Source organism: Ciona intestinalis, chromosome 8 (assembly GCF_000224145.3).
Source record: "Ciona intestinalis chromosome 8, KH, whole genome shotgun sequence".
Lineage (NCBI taxonomy): Eukaryota > Metazoa > Chordata > Ascidiacea > Phlebobranchia > Cionidae > Ciona > Ciona intestinalis.
Window position 1 is genome coordinate 5,184,737 of NC_020173.2, and position 15,205 is coordinate 5,199,941.

The 15,205-nt window shown below is 37.8% G+C and overlaps 3 protein-coding genes and 1 long non-coding RNA gene across 8 annotated transcripts in view; 2 read left to right on the forward strand and 2 right to left on the reverse strand.

The window, feature by feature from the left end:
* Nucleotides 1-1,008: 1,008 nt before the first annotated feature.
* Nucleotides 1,009-8,080, reverse strand: LOC100185321 (crystal protein). The gene is made up of 10 exons (XM_002131784.3): nt 7,650-8,080; nt 7,291-7,405; nt 6,617-6,824; nt 6,125-6,255; nt 5,420-5,622; nt 4,742-5,000; nt 3,861-4,024; nt 2,882-3,028; nt 2,238-2,367; nt 1,009-1,443 (listed from the first exon to the last, which is right to left on the reverse strand). Exons 1-10 carry the CDS (start codon nt 7,940-7,942, stop codon nt 1,144-1,146), a joined length of 1,950 nt encoding a protein of 649 aa, XP_002131820.1. The 5' UTR covers nt 7,943-8,080; the 3' UTR covers nt 1,009-1,143.
* Nucleotides 1,629-12,419, forward strand: LOC113474464. Its single transcript, XR_003396121.1, has 3 exons — nt 1,629-1,960; nt 7,293-7,423; nt 12,334-12,419. It is a non-coding gene; the product is annotated as an uncharacterized LOC113474464 (long non-coding RNA).
* The window catches only part of LOC100175185 (cytochrome P450 2C42-like), a 7,377-nt gene continuing 1,093 nt past the window's right edge, over nt 8,922-15,205 (reverse strand). The window contains exons 1-9 of one of the 2 annotated variants that reach the window (XM_002125664.2): nt 12,835-13,547; nt 12,360-12,490; nt 12,057-12,162; nt 11,664-11,773; nt 11,236-11,348; nt 11,035-11,150; nt 10,494-10,638; nt 10,043-10,203; nt 8,922-9,606 (exon numbers count right to left, since the gene is read on the reverse strand). In XM_002125664.2, the coding sequence (XP_002125700.2) occupies nt 9,289-9,606; nt 10,043-10,203; nt 10,494-10,638; nt 11,035-11,150; nt 11,236-11,348; nt 11,664-11,773; nt 12,057-12,162; nt 12,360-12,490; nt 12,835-13,131 (1,497 nt within the window). In that variant the 5' untranslated portion in view covers nt 13,132-13,547 and the 3' untranslated portion in view covers nt 8,922-9,288. Of the gene's footprint in view, nt 9,607-10,042; nt 10,204-10,493; nt 10,639-11,034; nt 11,151-11,235; nt 11,349-11,663; nt 11,774-12,056; nt 12,163-12,359; nt 12,491-12,834; nt 13,548-15,205 lie in introns of those variants that run through there. The other variant, XM_026835658.1, reaches the window with a different exon arrangement.
* LOC100177716 (kelch-like protein 24) overlaps nt 14,010-15,205 on the forward strand; it is a 13,839-nt gene continuing 12,643 nt past the window's right edge. For 2 of the 4 annotated variants that reach the window (XM_009861076.3, XM_009861078.3), the window contains exons 1-2: nt 14,223-14,483; nt 14,917-15,054. In XM_009861076.3, the coding sequence (XP_009859378.1) occupies nt 14,361-14,483; nt 14,917-15,054 (261 nt within the window). In that variant the 5' untranslated portion in view covers nt 14,223-14,360. Of the gene's footprint in view, nt 14,099-14,222; nt 14,484-14,523; nt 14,543-14,916; nt 15,055-15,205 lie in introns of those variants that run through there. The other 2 variants (XM_026835655.1, XM_026835656.1) reach the window with 2 other exon arrangements.

Consider the following 15,205-nt stretch of genomic DNA (forward strand, 5'->3'; position numbering starts at 1 on the left):
CAGTGACCCACGTTCGGTAAAGCATGTTACTAGTTATTTCATACCAGTGCCAATAACTGGGAATGACATGCAAAATCGAGATGTGCTTTATAGTGTTTATTCTTTGTTATAAAGGTTTCCAGATTTAATATTAAATTATAAAAAGTTAATAACCGGCACTAGTTTCATAAACTCTGTTTTTTTTACGGGGGGAGACAGAGACAACTCCGAAAGCTTTTACTACGCACTTATAACCGGCAATGGTCTTAAACATATAGTCATAAAATCTATCAGCGCTCCTTATATGTGAGAATACCACGATGTTATTAACTGTGCCATGTCTATACCACGTAAAAAACAATACGCCTGCTTGATTAACGCTCTATGCCCGGACCGCATAATTTTCAACAAGTTGTTTTCGAAGGTTTTTCTCGGTATAGACACCTACAAATTGAGACCAAAAACAGTCACGTAAAAAGTTTTACTCTCGGCGTTCCCACGCTCCTTTACAAAAACGTCATGCATACCTGTCCAAACAACGTGTACGAAAACAGTTTGTTTAAATTATAAAAAAAATACCAGCTTGTAATCCATAATATCGTGGGATGGGGTAATATGGGACATGTTTTATTCTATTTTCCATCCAAACTGGTGGTTAACAAAGAAATTTATAATAGTTTGTTAATTAATTAAAAGATGATCCAAAAATATTTACAGGTGCTCACGATATCCCATCTTACCCCACAGAACTTTCTCAAAAACGAGCTTCAATTATTTGTAAGTGAACTCTTTTAACCCTGTTTAAAATTTGCCTAAACCAGACCGTTTCTCCTTAACCCAAAAATACCGCATACCACCCCACCATTGGAAGGTGCCATAAATCCCCATCGTTAAAATGATCACAACAAAACGAGTTTTTCGATCGATGGCCTGTCTTGTTCCAGCTACCTGCACAGCCAATTAGTAGCTAGACGACCGCCTGGCCCTGCCACTTGCTTTTTAATGAAGCCAAAAATATTCGGGCGGCTAATAGGGGTTCCGCTGAGATTTTATTTATGTAATTAGGCTCGAAATTATTTTTTACACATGACTGTAAATTAGCGTTAGTATAAAACACAAAAAATATTGAATTAGAGTACAAAACATACAAGGTTATTACAGCAGTCACAAATTGATCATCATAAAAAGGAAATATCCGGCAGCGATCATTAACTTTTCTGTGAAATTGAATGTTACACCAAACATTGTAGCGGACCCGACGGTCGTTTTTTCATTCTCCGCCTGCTCTGTGACGTCAGAGACCACCGGAGTTGACAAAGTAGTGACGTCACCCGGTGACGTAATGTTCACGTAAAATCCAATTTCGTCCCAAAAATCGCACAGGTCTTCTTTATATCCGGTCTCAGTCTCGCTGTTTGGGGCTTTGAGTAATATGTTGGTCCATTGACTCATGCCTTCAATGGTCTATGTATATTAAACAATATTATGGTATTATACACAGTTCACACGATTCGTTAGACTTGATTTTTGTCCCTTATATGTTTCGTAGCACCGCATCCTGGTTGCTACAATTGCTAAATTAATCTAAATATCCTGATCGTGTTTTAAGCAATTATCAACGGTCTATGGGAGTCGTAAGGATATGGTTTCATAATTCTTTGAATGTATTTTTTTACTACCAAGTTGGAAGAGCAAAAATAATGAAAAGGTGTCCCATTTCCCCCGCCCTGTGTGTATCTTTAATGAACAAAATAGCTTTTTGAATTGCTCGTATTACTAATAATCACAGAAGTTTTCACGACTCTTGTCCCTCTGGCCTGATTGCGACGCGGCGTTTGTTTCTTGCGCTGGTAACTCGTGATGGTTTTGGATAGAAGTAGTTAGTTGTCAATGTAACCTACTGTTGCTTTGTATGATATACTACTATGTATACGGTTCAACTCGCCACCGCTTTTATAAAAGATCGTCGTCAAGTTATTAAGTGAGTGTAACTAGAATTTTGATTCATTAAGCTATGCTTTGTTTTATTAAATATTAGCTTGTAACTTATATCATAATCGACTCCACGCGCATTATTCGAGTTTGGTTATTCTCACTACTGTAGTAATGTGAAAATTGGGTGTACAATCGAGAATACGGTTTTATAATTATTTGAATGTTCTTTGTTTACTACCAAATGAGACGAGAAAACTGAGGAACAGCTGTCCCATCTCCCCCCACCCTTATACTATATAGTATAGACTCTCTAGAGTGTATACCTCACTTTGCGGGACATAGGCCGGCCATGCTGTATACTTGTCGGACTGTGGATATCCAGTGTAAGCGAACCTTCCCCAATAATCAGAGAATATATCTGACACCGTCATGTCGTCAGCTGTTGCGTTTGGTCTAAAAAAGTAAACATAGTACTATGAGGGAAGATGGGACACTTTTAACACGAAGATGGGACACTTTTAACACGAAGATGGGACACCCTTAACACATATTATCCAAATATCCAGATCGTGTTTTAAACAATTAACAACAGTCTATGGGAGACTTGCGGAAATAGTTTTATAATTTTTTGAATGTTCTTTGTTTACGACTAAATTGGACGAGAAAACAGAATGAAAAGGTGCGCCATCTTCCCCCGCCCCCTACTATACTAGTTTTAAAAAGGACAGATAGGTTTAACTTCAGGTCTGCCCAATTTGAAAATCATCGGCAAATTTATTTGGGTGTTATTAAAGGCTCGTTGCTTTGTTGTCGATCCACGACGAACATATTATAACTTAGTACAATGCGTGGACAATTGACATAGCTCGCCTTTAATTATTATAACCATACAAAAGCGCGCGTCATTAAAACCTAATCGGTATATAGTATCAAGTTCGGTATAATTATTTATGTGTTATGGACTTACACAGTGTTGAACACATATCGCGGTTCTGATCCGTGGTAAGCATGGCCACAGGTGCTTGCTTCACTTGTGCAAGCACCAAGGTCAGCAGGATGGCTATTTGAATACAAGTAGACTGTATCGCTGGCTGGGCTTGACCGGGACGCTAATCTGTAAAATACAGACAAGTTATGTGTTCAGCTCGCCGGTCTCTGTATTACACACAGAGTTATCGGTTCGAGGCTCGACACCGCTACCATTGTGGCGTGTGTGTAAGTGGGCAAGACACTTAACCGCATTTGCTCCAACCCAATTTGTGAGCTATACGTTACAAAAATAAAAACATCTCCAAAAAATAGTGAATACAAAGTTATACGTGATAACTCATGAAACTGGTTACATTCATTCATTTTTAATTACAGCTGCTTACATCGTAACCTCTTATATTTGTAGTACCTATTTAATCCTGTGTTTTTAGTTGTGCTGTTTCCGTGCAGTATTTCTATAATTAAACGTGCTATATATATATATGGGTATCTAAATTGGGCGTCCAATATATTTGTTATATATGTTTTATACATAGGCAAACATAGTTGGTCTAATTATAAAAACATTCTTCCACTATGTAGATCAATATAGTTGGCATCTGCGTGCAAGTGATTTAGATTAGCCCGAAACCTTCGTATGTCTATATATATGCCTAATAATAGGCCTCCTACTGTGTTGAAGATTGTTTGCAAAAAAACAAAATTTAAAGAATACGTAGTACTGTGGGGTAATAAGATAGAATACCTTTAGCACCTAAAACCAATATTTCCTGATCGTGTTTTAACAATTATAAACGGTCTTTTTGAGTGCAGATATATATATGGTTAAATAGTCCTGTAAATATATTCTCTGTTTACTATAGCAAATGGGGCGATAAAGTGAATAAAAACATGTCCCATCTTACCCCACCCTACTATACACGGCAATATGCTTAAATCTATATATCGTATTTGACCTTGCTAGAGCTCTGCTCGGGCACACAAAGAACATGTCTCCTATTTCCTGAGCCAGGATAGCAGTATAGTCGTATTGAACCTCAGGTGTTTCCCCGGCCAGTTGCATGTACCTTTCGCTTACTATTGGACCGTAGTAATCTCCAAGAACGAAATTGTTTACTGTCTAAAAAATAGATATATTACTATATAGGGTAAATAGGACACCTTTAGCACAAAATATCCAAATATTCTGAACGTGTTTTAAACAATTGAGAACGGTCTATGGGGGTCGAGAGGATACGGTTTTTATAATTCTTTGAATGTTCTTTGTTTACTACCAAATGCGACGCGAAAATAGAATAAAAAGGGGTCATATAGGAGATTGGAAATTAGTTTGGAGTCCGAATACCCCAAACGCCTAGCATTTTGTAATATGTTACTTGTTTAAAATGTTGACTTCGCTGTAATATAATCTTCGCTGTAATATAAGGCTAATGTATTTCGACAACAGATATATAGTAGGAAGGGGGGGCATCTTCACGACTCCCATAGGTCGTTGTTACTTGTTTAAAAACGATCAGCATACTTGGGTATTACATGCTAAAGGTGTCCTATCTTACCCCCACGCTACTATATATGTAACTATGCTGTTTCGTGTTCAATGGTATATATGTCTATGGTGCTTACGTGCTGTTAACGTTATAAAGGCATTCCATTAAATCTGGGCAGCGGTTAGGTACCTAATAGGGTTTCCCACCTGGTAGGAAAACTTAATTCAAATAATGGGAGTCAAGTTTTTTAATTTGTGAGTTCACAGGCAATAAAACGAAATTAAGTGTTCGGCTATGCCAAGTGGTTTTCAATAGCGATTCGTGTGTGGTAGGCGGTTAAACTCATTTACCTCGAAAATATTTTTCCTAACAGTTCGGTTGCGAAAAACAACGTTTATGAATTCAAGTTCTTCAGTATTGCTTCCAACGATAAGCGCTTTGTTTTTCTGCCAATTGCCGCTTTGGAATTGGTCCAATGGTTGGCCAATGAACTCTATACCGTCAGTCACTGGCCTATATGGTTCCACTCCATCAAATATGTTTCTTCGTAATGCCGCTTTTGCCATGACTTTGGCTCGTGCGTTGACCAGTGTGTGCGCTTCCGTACTCCTGTGAATAGTAGAGTAAGATGTTGGTAAAAAAGTAGAGTGAAATACCTGTTTGGGCGTAACATATATATAAATTTAAGAGTAGAAAGCGATTGCAAGTAAAATGCACATTTCAGAATGAATGTTTAATTATGAAAAAAGAAGCGAATGCCAGTTAGATTATATAATGCGTGTGTTCGATGTAAGCATGGGAATAGTATGGGTTGTGGGGAGATGATGGGGCACCTTTAGCGCATTTTATCCAAATATCCTGGTCGTGTTTTAAACAATTACCAACGGTCTATGTAAGTCGTGAAAATAATGCTTTATAATTCTTTAAATGTTCTTTGTTTAGTACTAAACGGGAAGAGAAAACAGTATGAAAAAGTGTCCCAACTTCCTTTTTTTTAAATGCCATATAGACGCTACAGTCGTATTTACATCAAGCAATCCAACTTGTTTGTTGTGCAATTTAACACGTCAAGCAATTCTTCCGTAACAACCTTTGCTTCGTCTGTTGTGTAATAATAAAACACGGCCGGGTTACTCTGCATTATTGCTCTGTGAAACAGCGGGTCGCTCTCTTGCGACAGCACGTGGAGCATTACTGACTGTGCGCCCGCGCTGTTTCCAAATATTGTGACCTGCGATAAAAGTGTTTGTTCACATCTTTACGAGAAATTCTTTGTAACCGAAAGTCAAACAAGACTAAGTGTACGCTGTAGGTCGTTAGAGTAATGTACATGTGCGATGAAATATGGCCTTGAAGACTGTTGTAAGAACGTTTAACAAACAAACTTTTCGGTAAACTTAAATTGACATGTTGTAGGCGTTTCGGATTTTATATTGCTTATGAAGTTAAATGTGTTGATATATCCTATACTTTATATCAGTCCTATATTTCTTATATATATAGTAGGGTGATAAAGATGGGAAACCTTTAGCTCATAATGTTGGAATATTCTGATCGTGTTTTAAAAAATTAACAACGATCTATATGGGAGTCGTGAGGATACAGTTTTGTAATTATTTAAATGTTATTTGTTTACTACCAAGTGGAACGAGTAAATAGAATGGAAATGTGTCCCATCTTCCCCCACCCCACTATGTACAAGAACACTTATGTTGTTGGTGCTGTTTTGATACCTTGTTTTTGTCTCCACCAAACTTAGCGATATTATCCCTGACCCATTTCAACGCTAGCTGCTGATCTTTAAACCCTTGATTTCCGTCGAATTTTTCGCCGCCTTCTTCAAAAACCAAAAATCCAAGAGCGTCTATAAACGGATGAATAATTGTAATTTATTATCCTCGCATGGTGAGACAACACGTTATAACACGGGTGTTCTGTTTCATACACCTCGTTTCCGCTTACAAGTTATCATGCATGTTACTTAGTGGGTGAATATTTGAGGTATTTGTGATATGTTGTTGCTTGAAAGACAATTTGGACAGCCCATAAGAGACCACTGGGCAATTGCCGTAGTCGTCTTGTTTGAGAACACGCATGCCCACAATGCTTAGCAGCCTCGTATCCACATTCTCTGGACTATAGAGGTAGGCGCGCTAACCCCTTTTGTCAGTGAGCACCAATTAAATCAAATTCATATTCGCGGAATTTATTACAGTTATGCTTACCTAGTCTGTAGTTTATGTTCACGACAACTGTGTTTGTTTTGTTGGTTAACCAACCGCCGTCATAACCAGGGTTGGTGCCTGAACCAGCGAAAAACGCTCCACCGTGTATCCAGAACATAACAGGTAGTAACTCGTTCATATTATTCGTTGAATCCAGGTTCACACTCGCCGGTGCATATATGTTCAGAACAAGACAATCTTCGGTTTTCTGAAATTGAAAACTAGTTATTCGCCTAATACAAAAAGAGATGGCGTTTATCTATATAATAACATTCTTTTATCAAGTACGCCTGTCGTTAACACATAGGACGTTTACCCAGAATATAAAGCGTTTTCTTATCCAGTAAAAGTAAATCTGGCGCCGTAGCTAAGCGGTATACCACTTATTTGCGCCGCTGCAGTTAGCGCAGAGTTTACGTCTGTATAAGTGTGATATTTTCTCTTCCAATTTGATAGCAAACAAAGAAGATTTAAAGAATTATAAACGTATCCTCACGACTCTCATAAGCCGTTGTGTTTTAAACTATAAATCTTTAAAACACGAAAAGGATATTTAGATTTGTATGTACTAAACTGGTCCCATCACATACTACTATACATTATAATTGGTTTTACAATCCAAGAAAAAAGTTACATATCCCTATACGTAGTTATGACACTCCTATATATCTTACAGTCGTTCCACAAGTTCCATCGCTACATTGTTGAGGGGATTGCGAGCATTGGACGTAGTTAGGAACCGACACGTTTATTGAGCCTCCATGTTCTGCAGCTACTGGGGGTTTGAATCTGAAATCAACACAACATGTATGTAGTATCTTTTTAATAAATAAATGAATGAATTACCATATATATAGTGTCTATTAAATCGCTTTATGGGTTATTGTCTGACACAATGAAGTTACATACGTGGTATCTCGTTAGCTGGCACGTAAGGTGTATGAAACAGAACATTAGTGTTATAACGTCTATCGTTGCCCCCGCCGTGTGAGAATAAAGTAAGTTATACATTCATCATTTAATCAATGTATACCTAAAAATTCCGACAGGTGGTTTAGCATATGGGACACTGTAGAACGCGTGTACTTGCTCGGTGCTTGAACCTGTAAACTCCCCGCTTGTGGTATCTACGGTAGGATTCGCTAAAACTTGTCTAGTCGAAAATTCCTCCGAAAATTGTCTTGCGTTTCCGAATTCAAAATCAACGCCGCTATTTGCGCTGTACAACAATTCAGCAATTTCTTGAGCAAGTGGTTCAGACTCCCAGCTCCAAGCGCAGTTAATGCAAAACACGACACATAAAGCAATTCGCATTTGCACCATCATCACTATTTTGTTATTACACTACACTACACTGCTTAAAATGCAATATATATTTAAATTACCATACTATTTAAAGTAATACTGAGCTTAAAAAACTTAAAAACTTTTAAATAAACGCGATAAAAATGAACGTTATTGGCATGTATATTGCTACAAGAGTTTTGCAAAATAAAATATGACCCTGTTACGAAAACATGCACGAAATTTTAAACGACGCCACGATTTTCCCATTAACTATTCCCAGAACATAATCCAGACAACCGCAATGTGTGTACTTGTGGGGTAAGATTTACAGCAACGTAAACCGCACTCGTTAAGCAATCATTAACAAGGTGATTTCGACCTCATTATTAAAACAATGGCTTCATTATATCCGGGGCTCGCACGCACGGTAAACCGCTAGGCTATAAAAGCAAAGTTAGTAAAAACTTGGGCTGAAGGATTTGTAAGGCGCTCTGTGTTTTTTGAGGTAAAAGTGCGGAGCGGCGTAAGCTGCTACCGCTGTGGGCAGTGGCACAGCCAAAAAATAAAGGGAGGGAGGGTAATCAAAAGTTTTCATTTAAAAAAAAAAAAATTTAAAAAAAAATTTAATTTTTTTTTTGGTTTGTAAGGGGGGACGCGACCACCTAAACCCCCTGGCTGCGCCGGTGATTGTGGGCGTATGTATATTTGTTGGCAAAAGAGTCTAACGAACATTGAACTAACCTAGAAAACACTAGCAGCCTTTTTTTAAATTGTTAGTTCAAAAAAAAACACTCAACCAGCAAAAAGTTACATAGGTGGTAACTCGTATAGGCTGGCACGAGGTGTAAAAGTTACCGCTATCAATGCTCTGCCACGCGAGGATAAAACCGATTATTTATTCATTCATTTAATTACAACACATCATATGTCTTGCACGCTGGTTATTGCGACCTGAAGTATATATACCGTTGGTATAAACATAAACTTCATTGCCCATAAACGTTATAAAAACATTTACTTTTGAAATGAAAGCAGTTCAAACAGACATTTATTGCAAGTCGAACGACGGGTTCTAAAACAACAGTAACGCATGAAATATGTATAGTAGGGTGGCGGAAGATGGGAAACCATTTATAATTTTATTTTCTCGTCCCATTTGGGGGGTGATTATATGGTAAAGTGCCCCGTCTCCCCCCACCCTACTATATACACTATAAAACGGTGTATTTCATTAAAAACAGTGCCAACGCTATATCATTTTAAAATCAAATTGCAAGCATGGTTAAAAAATGTGCCAAATGTACAGTATATAACTTAATCGTATTAATATATGCATAAATGGTGTGAAAAGAACTTCAGTTATAAGCGTTGTCGATGTACTCGAATCACAGCTCTCGAGCCACGACATTAAAACTTTTAGGCAAAAACACCGGGCCGCTGGCACCGCTTTTTATATCAGGTAAACCGTTTAACTTAGGATCCGGAAGAAATTCGAAACTCCTAACCAGTGAAACTAAATATATAAACAACATCATAGATGCTAGCTGCTCGCCTAAGCAGTGACGAGGTCCAACTGAAAAGGGTATGACGTAGGGGGAGCGTCCGAACTCCCCGTTTCCATAAAGATGACGCTCAGGTTTAAATTCCTCGGGCTCGTCAAATACCTTTGGGTCGTTGTGTACCGCCCAAAGATTAGTGCATACCTAAACAGTGTGTCGAATGAATGAATGTAACTTTCTTTATCCTTGTGGGAAGAAAACTTTATAACACGGGTGTTCTATTTCATACACCTCGTGCCAGCTTTCGTGTTACCATATGTATAGTAGGTTGGGGGGAGATAGGATACCTTTAATACATAATATCCAAATAGCCTGATCGTGTTTTAAAGAATTAACAACGGTCTGTGGAAGTCGTGAGGATACGGTTTTATAATTCTATGAATGTTCTTTGTTTACTTCCAAAATGAAAGAGAAAACTAAACGAAAAGGTGTCCCATTTCCCCCACCCTATACTATATGTAATAATGTAACTTTGTGGGTGAACATTTTTTGGACCCACTTTGGCCTAAATCTTATGTTCTATGGCTTGCTGACGCGTATCACTTCAGCCACGCAGCAAGATAGAATATAAACCATTTACCGTTGTTCCCTGTGGTATAACGTAGCTGTCCAATATAACCTGATGACTTGTTTTATGTGGTAAACCAAGAGGAAATAAAGTCCTGAATCTATACACTTCGTGAATGAAAGCGCTTGCATACGGCATCTCGTGTTTCTTTAGAATTGTAACTTCTTGATCCCCTGTTGTGGGGAAAAATGACATTAACTGAAAATATGTAAGAAATAAGTTTTATCCTTGCATATAGCAAGGCAACGGAGTGTTCGGTTTCGTACAATATTCCTGCTCAATTACGAGTTACCATACGCGCTAACATATAAAGGGGCTGCTGAGTTAAAGCAATTGCTTTTAAGTGTCTTGCACATATATGCTCACGGTGATAGCACTAATGATACTTAAACCCGTATCATTTAGATTTGAGTCGCGATCATATATGGGTACTACACTTGCCTTTCATCATATTTTCACTTACCGAGTACTTGAATTATTTCTTTCCGTAACTTGGCTTGCTTTTCAGGATAATGCAGTAAACACAGAATGGCCCATCGTAGGGTACCAGTCGTTGTTTCGGTCCCGCCCAAAAATAAGTCGTATATATAATGTATTAACTGTTTGTCCTGCAATGAAATATATACGGTAAAGGTTGAGGCAAAATGATACATGTTTTCGTTTAATTTCTCGTCTTATTCGGTAGAAAACAAAGCACATTTAAAGAATATAACTGCAGCCTCGCGACTTAAATGAGCGTTATTAATTGGTAAAACCATATCGGAAAATATGGGATATTGTGTGTTGATGGTGTTCCATCTCACCCCAAATAGTAGAATAACTGAATGCTATAAATTTCGCGAATCAGCTCCTGATCTGGTGTTCATAAAGTTGTACGACTCTTATTGTGTAAAGAACAAGAACCGTCAATATCGCAGCACCAGATCCTTACTTTTGTATAATGTCCTTATTGTGAGACATAACGTTTGGCTATTATTACATGTATCTGCATATGCAGCACTTACGTTAAATGACTCGTCCAGTTGGCGATGCTTGAGCAGAAGAAAGGCGTCAATAAAGTCCCTAATGTTCGTGCTGTCATATGTCTTTTCGTGTATGTTTATAAACCCGAGAAGGGTTCCTGAAATTAAACATGAATAAGTCATATCTCGAATATCCTCCGTCCCACCGAGATATGACGCATTCATTATGTCTATAATACCAACGTTTTAAAATGCTTAGCTTCTGCCGTCGTGTCTGTTTCCTCTTTTGAAAGAAATTCGTTAAGGCTTCAAAACCGAAGCCGGTGGAAGCACTAGCACCAAGTGGGTTGTAAAATCTGCAACAGCAAGAAATGAATGAACATAGAGTATTTATTCCAAGGTGTCGAGACATCCACAGTCGGTATAACACGGGGTCTGATCACAAGCTTGTGATCGCTTACAATATAGTTAACCATAAAATACCGCTTTAAGTTGTTTTCGTTAGTTCTAAATAAGAACACATATGCCTAAAACAGAATGGGATCATCTCGAACTCGTATATAAACTGGGTTAGAAAGCAAGCTGCAGGGTAACCACTTAGCCATGCCGCCGGAAAACCCCTTTTTTTCTCCAAGAAAATCTCTGAAAGAAAACTTTTCGGGTATACAAACCTCCGTGAGAGTTGGTGAATTATCCTCTTAAACCTTTGATCACTGTATTGAAATCGCTGTCCAAGCAAAATTGAACATAACACATTAGACACAGCATTCGTAAGAATTGTCTAAAACCACAATAAGCAAGTAAGGTTAAAACAAGATTGTCTAATAGTATTTGCATTCAAGTTATTGATTTTTACATTTAAGATGAAATTTATAAAACTTTAATTCTTTGAAACACGATCAAGACATTTGGATATTTTGTACCAAATAAGGTGTCCCGTCTTCCCCCATAGTAACTATATTACGAGCTGCTTACATTATACGAATGATTAGTGTATTAAAAATAGAGCTCTATTAAATATGATGTTCTCTAACCGTTGCAATGTACACCTTGTTATAACTTACATCGATAGAAAACGCTACCCCTCTTTTAGAACGAACAGCTTCCTTCAAATAAGAGACTTCCTCGATGACATGTTTCTCTAAACTTTTGTTTTCTGTGATTCCAAAACTGTAGCAAGAATTAAAACATGATTATTTTACCCCAGCCTAATATTTAAGTAATGAAAACCTGAACTATTTTACCTAAAACTATTAAATATTCGGTAATGAAAACATGAACAGTCCTACCTCAACCTATACTATATTTAAGATGATGAAAACACATGCGTTTGCCATGCAGGCCATTGCAAATGATAGGATTCGTACCCACGGAACGCGAGAAGTCCCAACGTTTTGTGCATCGTCCACGAGCGACCGTTATCAAGGAAGACAATCCCATCTTCTTTCTTATGCGGGCTTGGCCTTCCCGAGAAAATATCTCCTTCGCCCATCAAGGCCTAATATCCGAAGCAAATATTACTATAATATAACTGATAACTGGTGCCAATGTAGGCTACATCGCGGCTGAAACACGGAAAATATTTATTTCCAACCCGTTTGTTGAATGGTGACCCCATTAAACATTACACACAAGTTACCAATATTATTTGGTGCGTATATAAAGTTACCACTACAGATGAATGAATGAATGTTATTTATCCTTGTCTGGCGTGTGTCACGGGCGCCCGAAGTTCGGTTCAAAAGTTGAACCAAAAAGCCAAGGTATATATGCAGTCGTGGTGTGTATGTAATATGACAACACCAAACATGTTTTAAAACTTAAAAAACGAAGATAAATTACCATTTTGATACTCGCACAGTCTCCCAAGACGACCCAGTTTTTTCTCCCAACACGAGCGCCCATCACTGGTCCATATTCCCTCTTCCATTCGTTGAGTTTTCGTTCTGGATGGCGTCCAAGCAACGGCAGGACTCCAAGGATAGGAATTCCCCTTGGGCCGGGAGGAAAACTACGTGGCATTTGGTACCAGTGCCGGTAGAGCAAGTACGCCGCTGTACATGTAAGGAACTTGCATACAGTTAAGTAACTTACAAAGCTCCCAGGCACTTCTAGCATGGTACCATTGTTCAATAGCATTTTAAAAGGTTTGCAAAGTGCTAACTAAATAATCTGCAATGTAAAACTCTACTGTAGGAAATCATTTTTTATTTCCAATAATATCCACCGAGAAAGGTTCGTAGATTTCTGTAAGTGCAAATGATACGTACACTTTGCCTAGGTTTTTGTATTTGAAATATTTAATGGTCTGTCTTTTCTATATCATTGTGCTCTCCATGATTAGTTTTAAAGGCAATCCGATTAACGAAAAAGAATCCGCTTCCATGCCTTCAAATTATATCTTACTGACAACATAACCTGTAAGCCCACTTTACAATAAAATATGACAGGTATGCGTAACACCCGGCGTATCAACCTTATTATAGCTCTGTATCAGACTATGAGTCAGTGCATAACATGGTAAAATCATTCGAATTTGCTCACAAATTTTTACACAAAATTTTCGTCACGATATTCTGACATCAGCCTTAATATAGCACGGTTAATTGTAGTCGACGCGGTGTTAATAAAACTAAAATAATCTGGATTTTTCCAGGAAACAAAGCGGGATATCCGGTTTTGTAGAAATCTTCGTACTTCCGTTAATATTTTGTATCCGTTTTCGTTATTGTTGTATGGTAAGGCGGGGGAAGATGGGACACTTTAATACCTAAATATTCTGATCGTGTTTTAAACAATTAAAAACAGTTTATGGGAGTCTTGGGGATACGGTTTTATATTTTTTGAATGTTCTTTTGTTTAGTACCAAATAGGAAGATAAAATAGGATAAAAAGTTGTCCCATCTTCCCCCACCCTATTATATATTTTCTAGTTGTTCACTTTCCCAAAGGAAAGGTTAATAACAAATGCTATGTTTCATCCTCTATTTTTAGCTATATTTTTCTGCTGGGAGCATAACTTTGTCTCTAATATCACAAAAAGTGATTGGGCTACGTCTACTGATGTGCTGTTGCTAAACGACGACGACGGAACAATTGCAAAATGTTAAGTAAAATTGAACTAATACTATAATATTTATCTGTTTGGTACACCGATGCATCCGAGTGCTACATGGTTTTCAATCTGAGTCCCCGCTTAGATTAACATTATAGAATTTCTATGTAAATGTAAAATTTTCTGCGCTTAGGTAAATAAATATTTTCCTAAGAAGATTGATCAGGATTACTAAGCGATTAGAGTTCTTTATATATTTTCTTAAGCCTCAAACACAGGCCAAAAAGGGGAAAGAGTGTTTAGAAGTGCCGACATGGCACACAGAGACCATAATTCTCCCGGGTCAAGTCGAAATATTGGTCCCCAAAATCGCGCTCGTGGTTTGGGTGCAATTCCACCAAATGCTGATGGTCGCATGGACTTTTTAGAAGAACCGGTACATAGTTAATTGACGCACAATATACATTTTGGCATTGAAAGATTTTAGAAGAACCGGTACATAGTTAATCGACGCACAAAATACATTTTGGCATTGAAATTACCTATATACAAACAGCATAATGCCTTTTTTGTTGGCTTACCTCATTTTCGATGGGATGCCATGAAAGGACTGTACTGTCTGTACACTATAGCTCTGTAGATATGTATATGTCACTTACAATGTAACATGCATGGTAACATCAACATGTAAGCTGGCATGAGGTGTATGAAACAGAACACCTGTGTTATAACACCCGGGCGTTTTTCAGGCATGCAAGGATAAAGCAAGTTACATTCATTCATAAGTTTTATAATATTTTTATTAAATTTCCATTTTTTTAAACCTTTGTATTCTGTGCATTGGTTTTTCATTAAATTTGACTTTGCAGGAAAATAATGAAGAGTTTCCTCTGCAAGTTGTCAATAGAAGACACAACCAACCAAGAGCTCGTGCCGGGGGTGTGAGGATAGTGACTTATCAATCTTATCGAGGGTACAGGTTACGACGTGAGGACCAACAGGAACAGGTTGGTTAAACAAAATTTTTGCACTAATAAAAAATCTGGTAGAAAGTTTTAGAGTTTAATACTTAGGGGTTATAGGGGGTTAGTAGTTGACAAATAACGTAGGGGGGGAGGAGATTCTTTGCTACCACCATATTTTTTTGCATAAAAATTC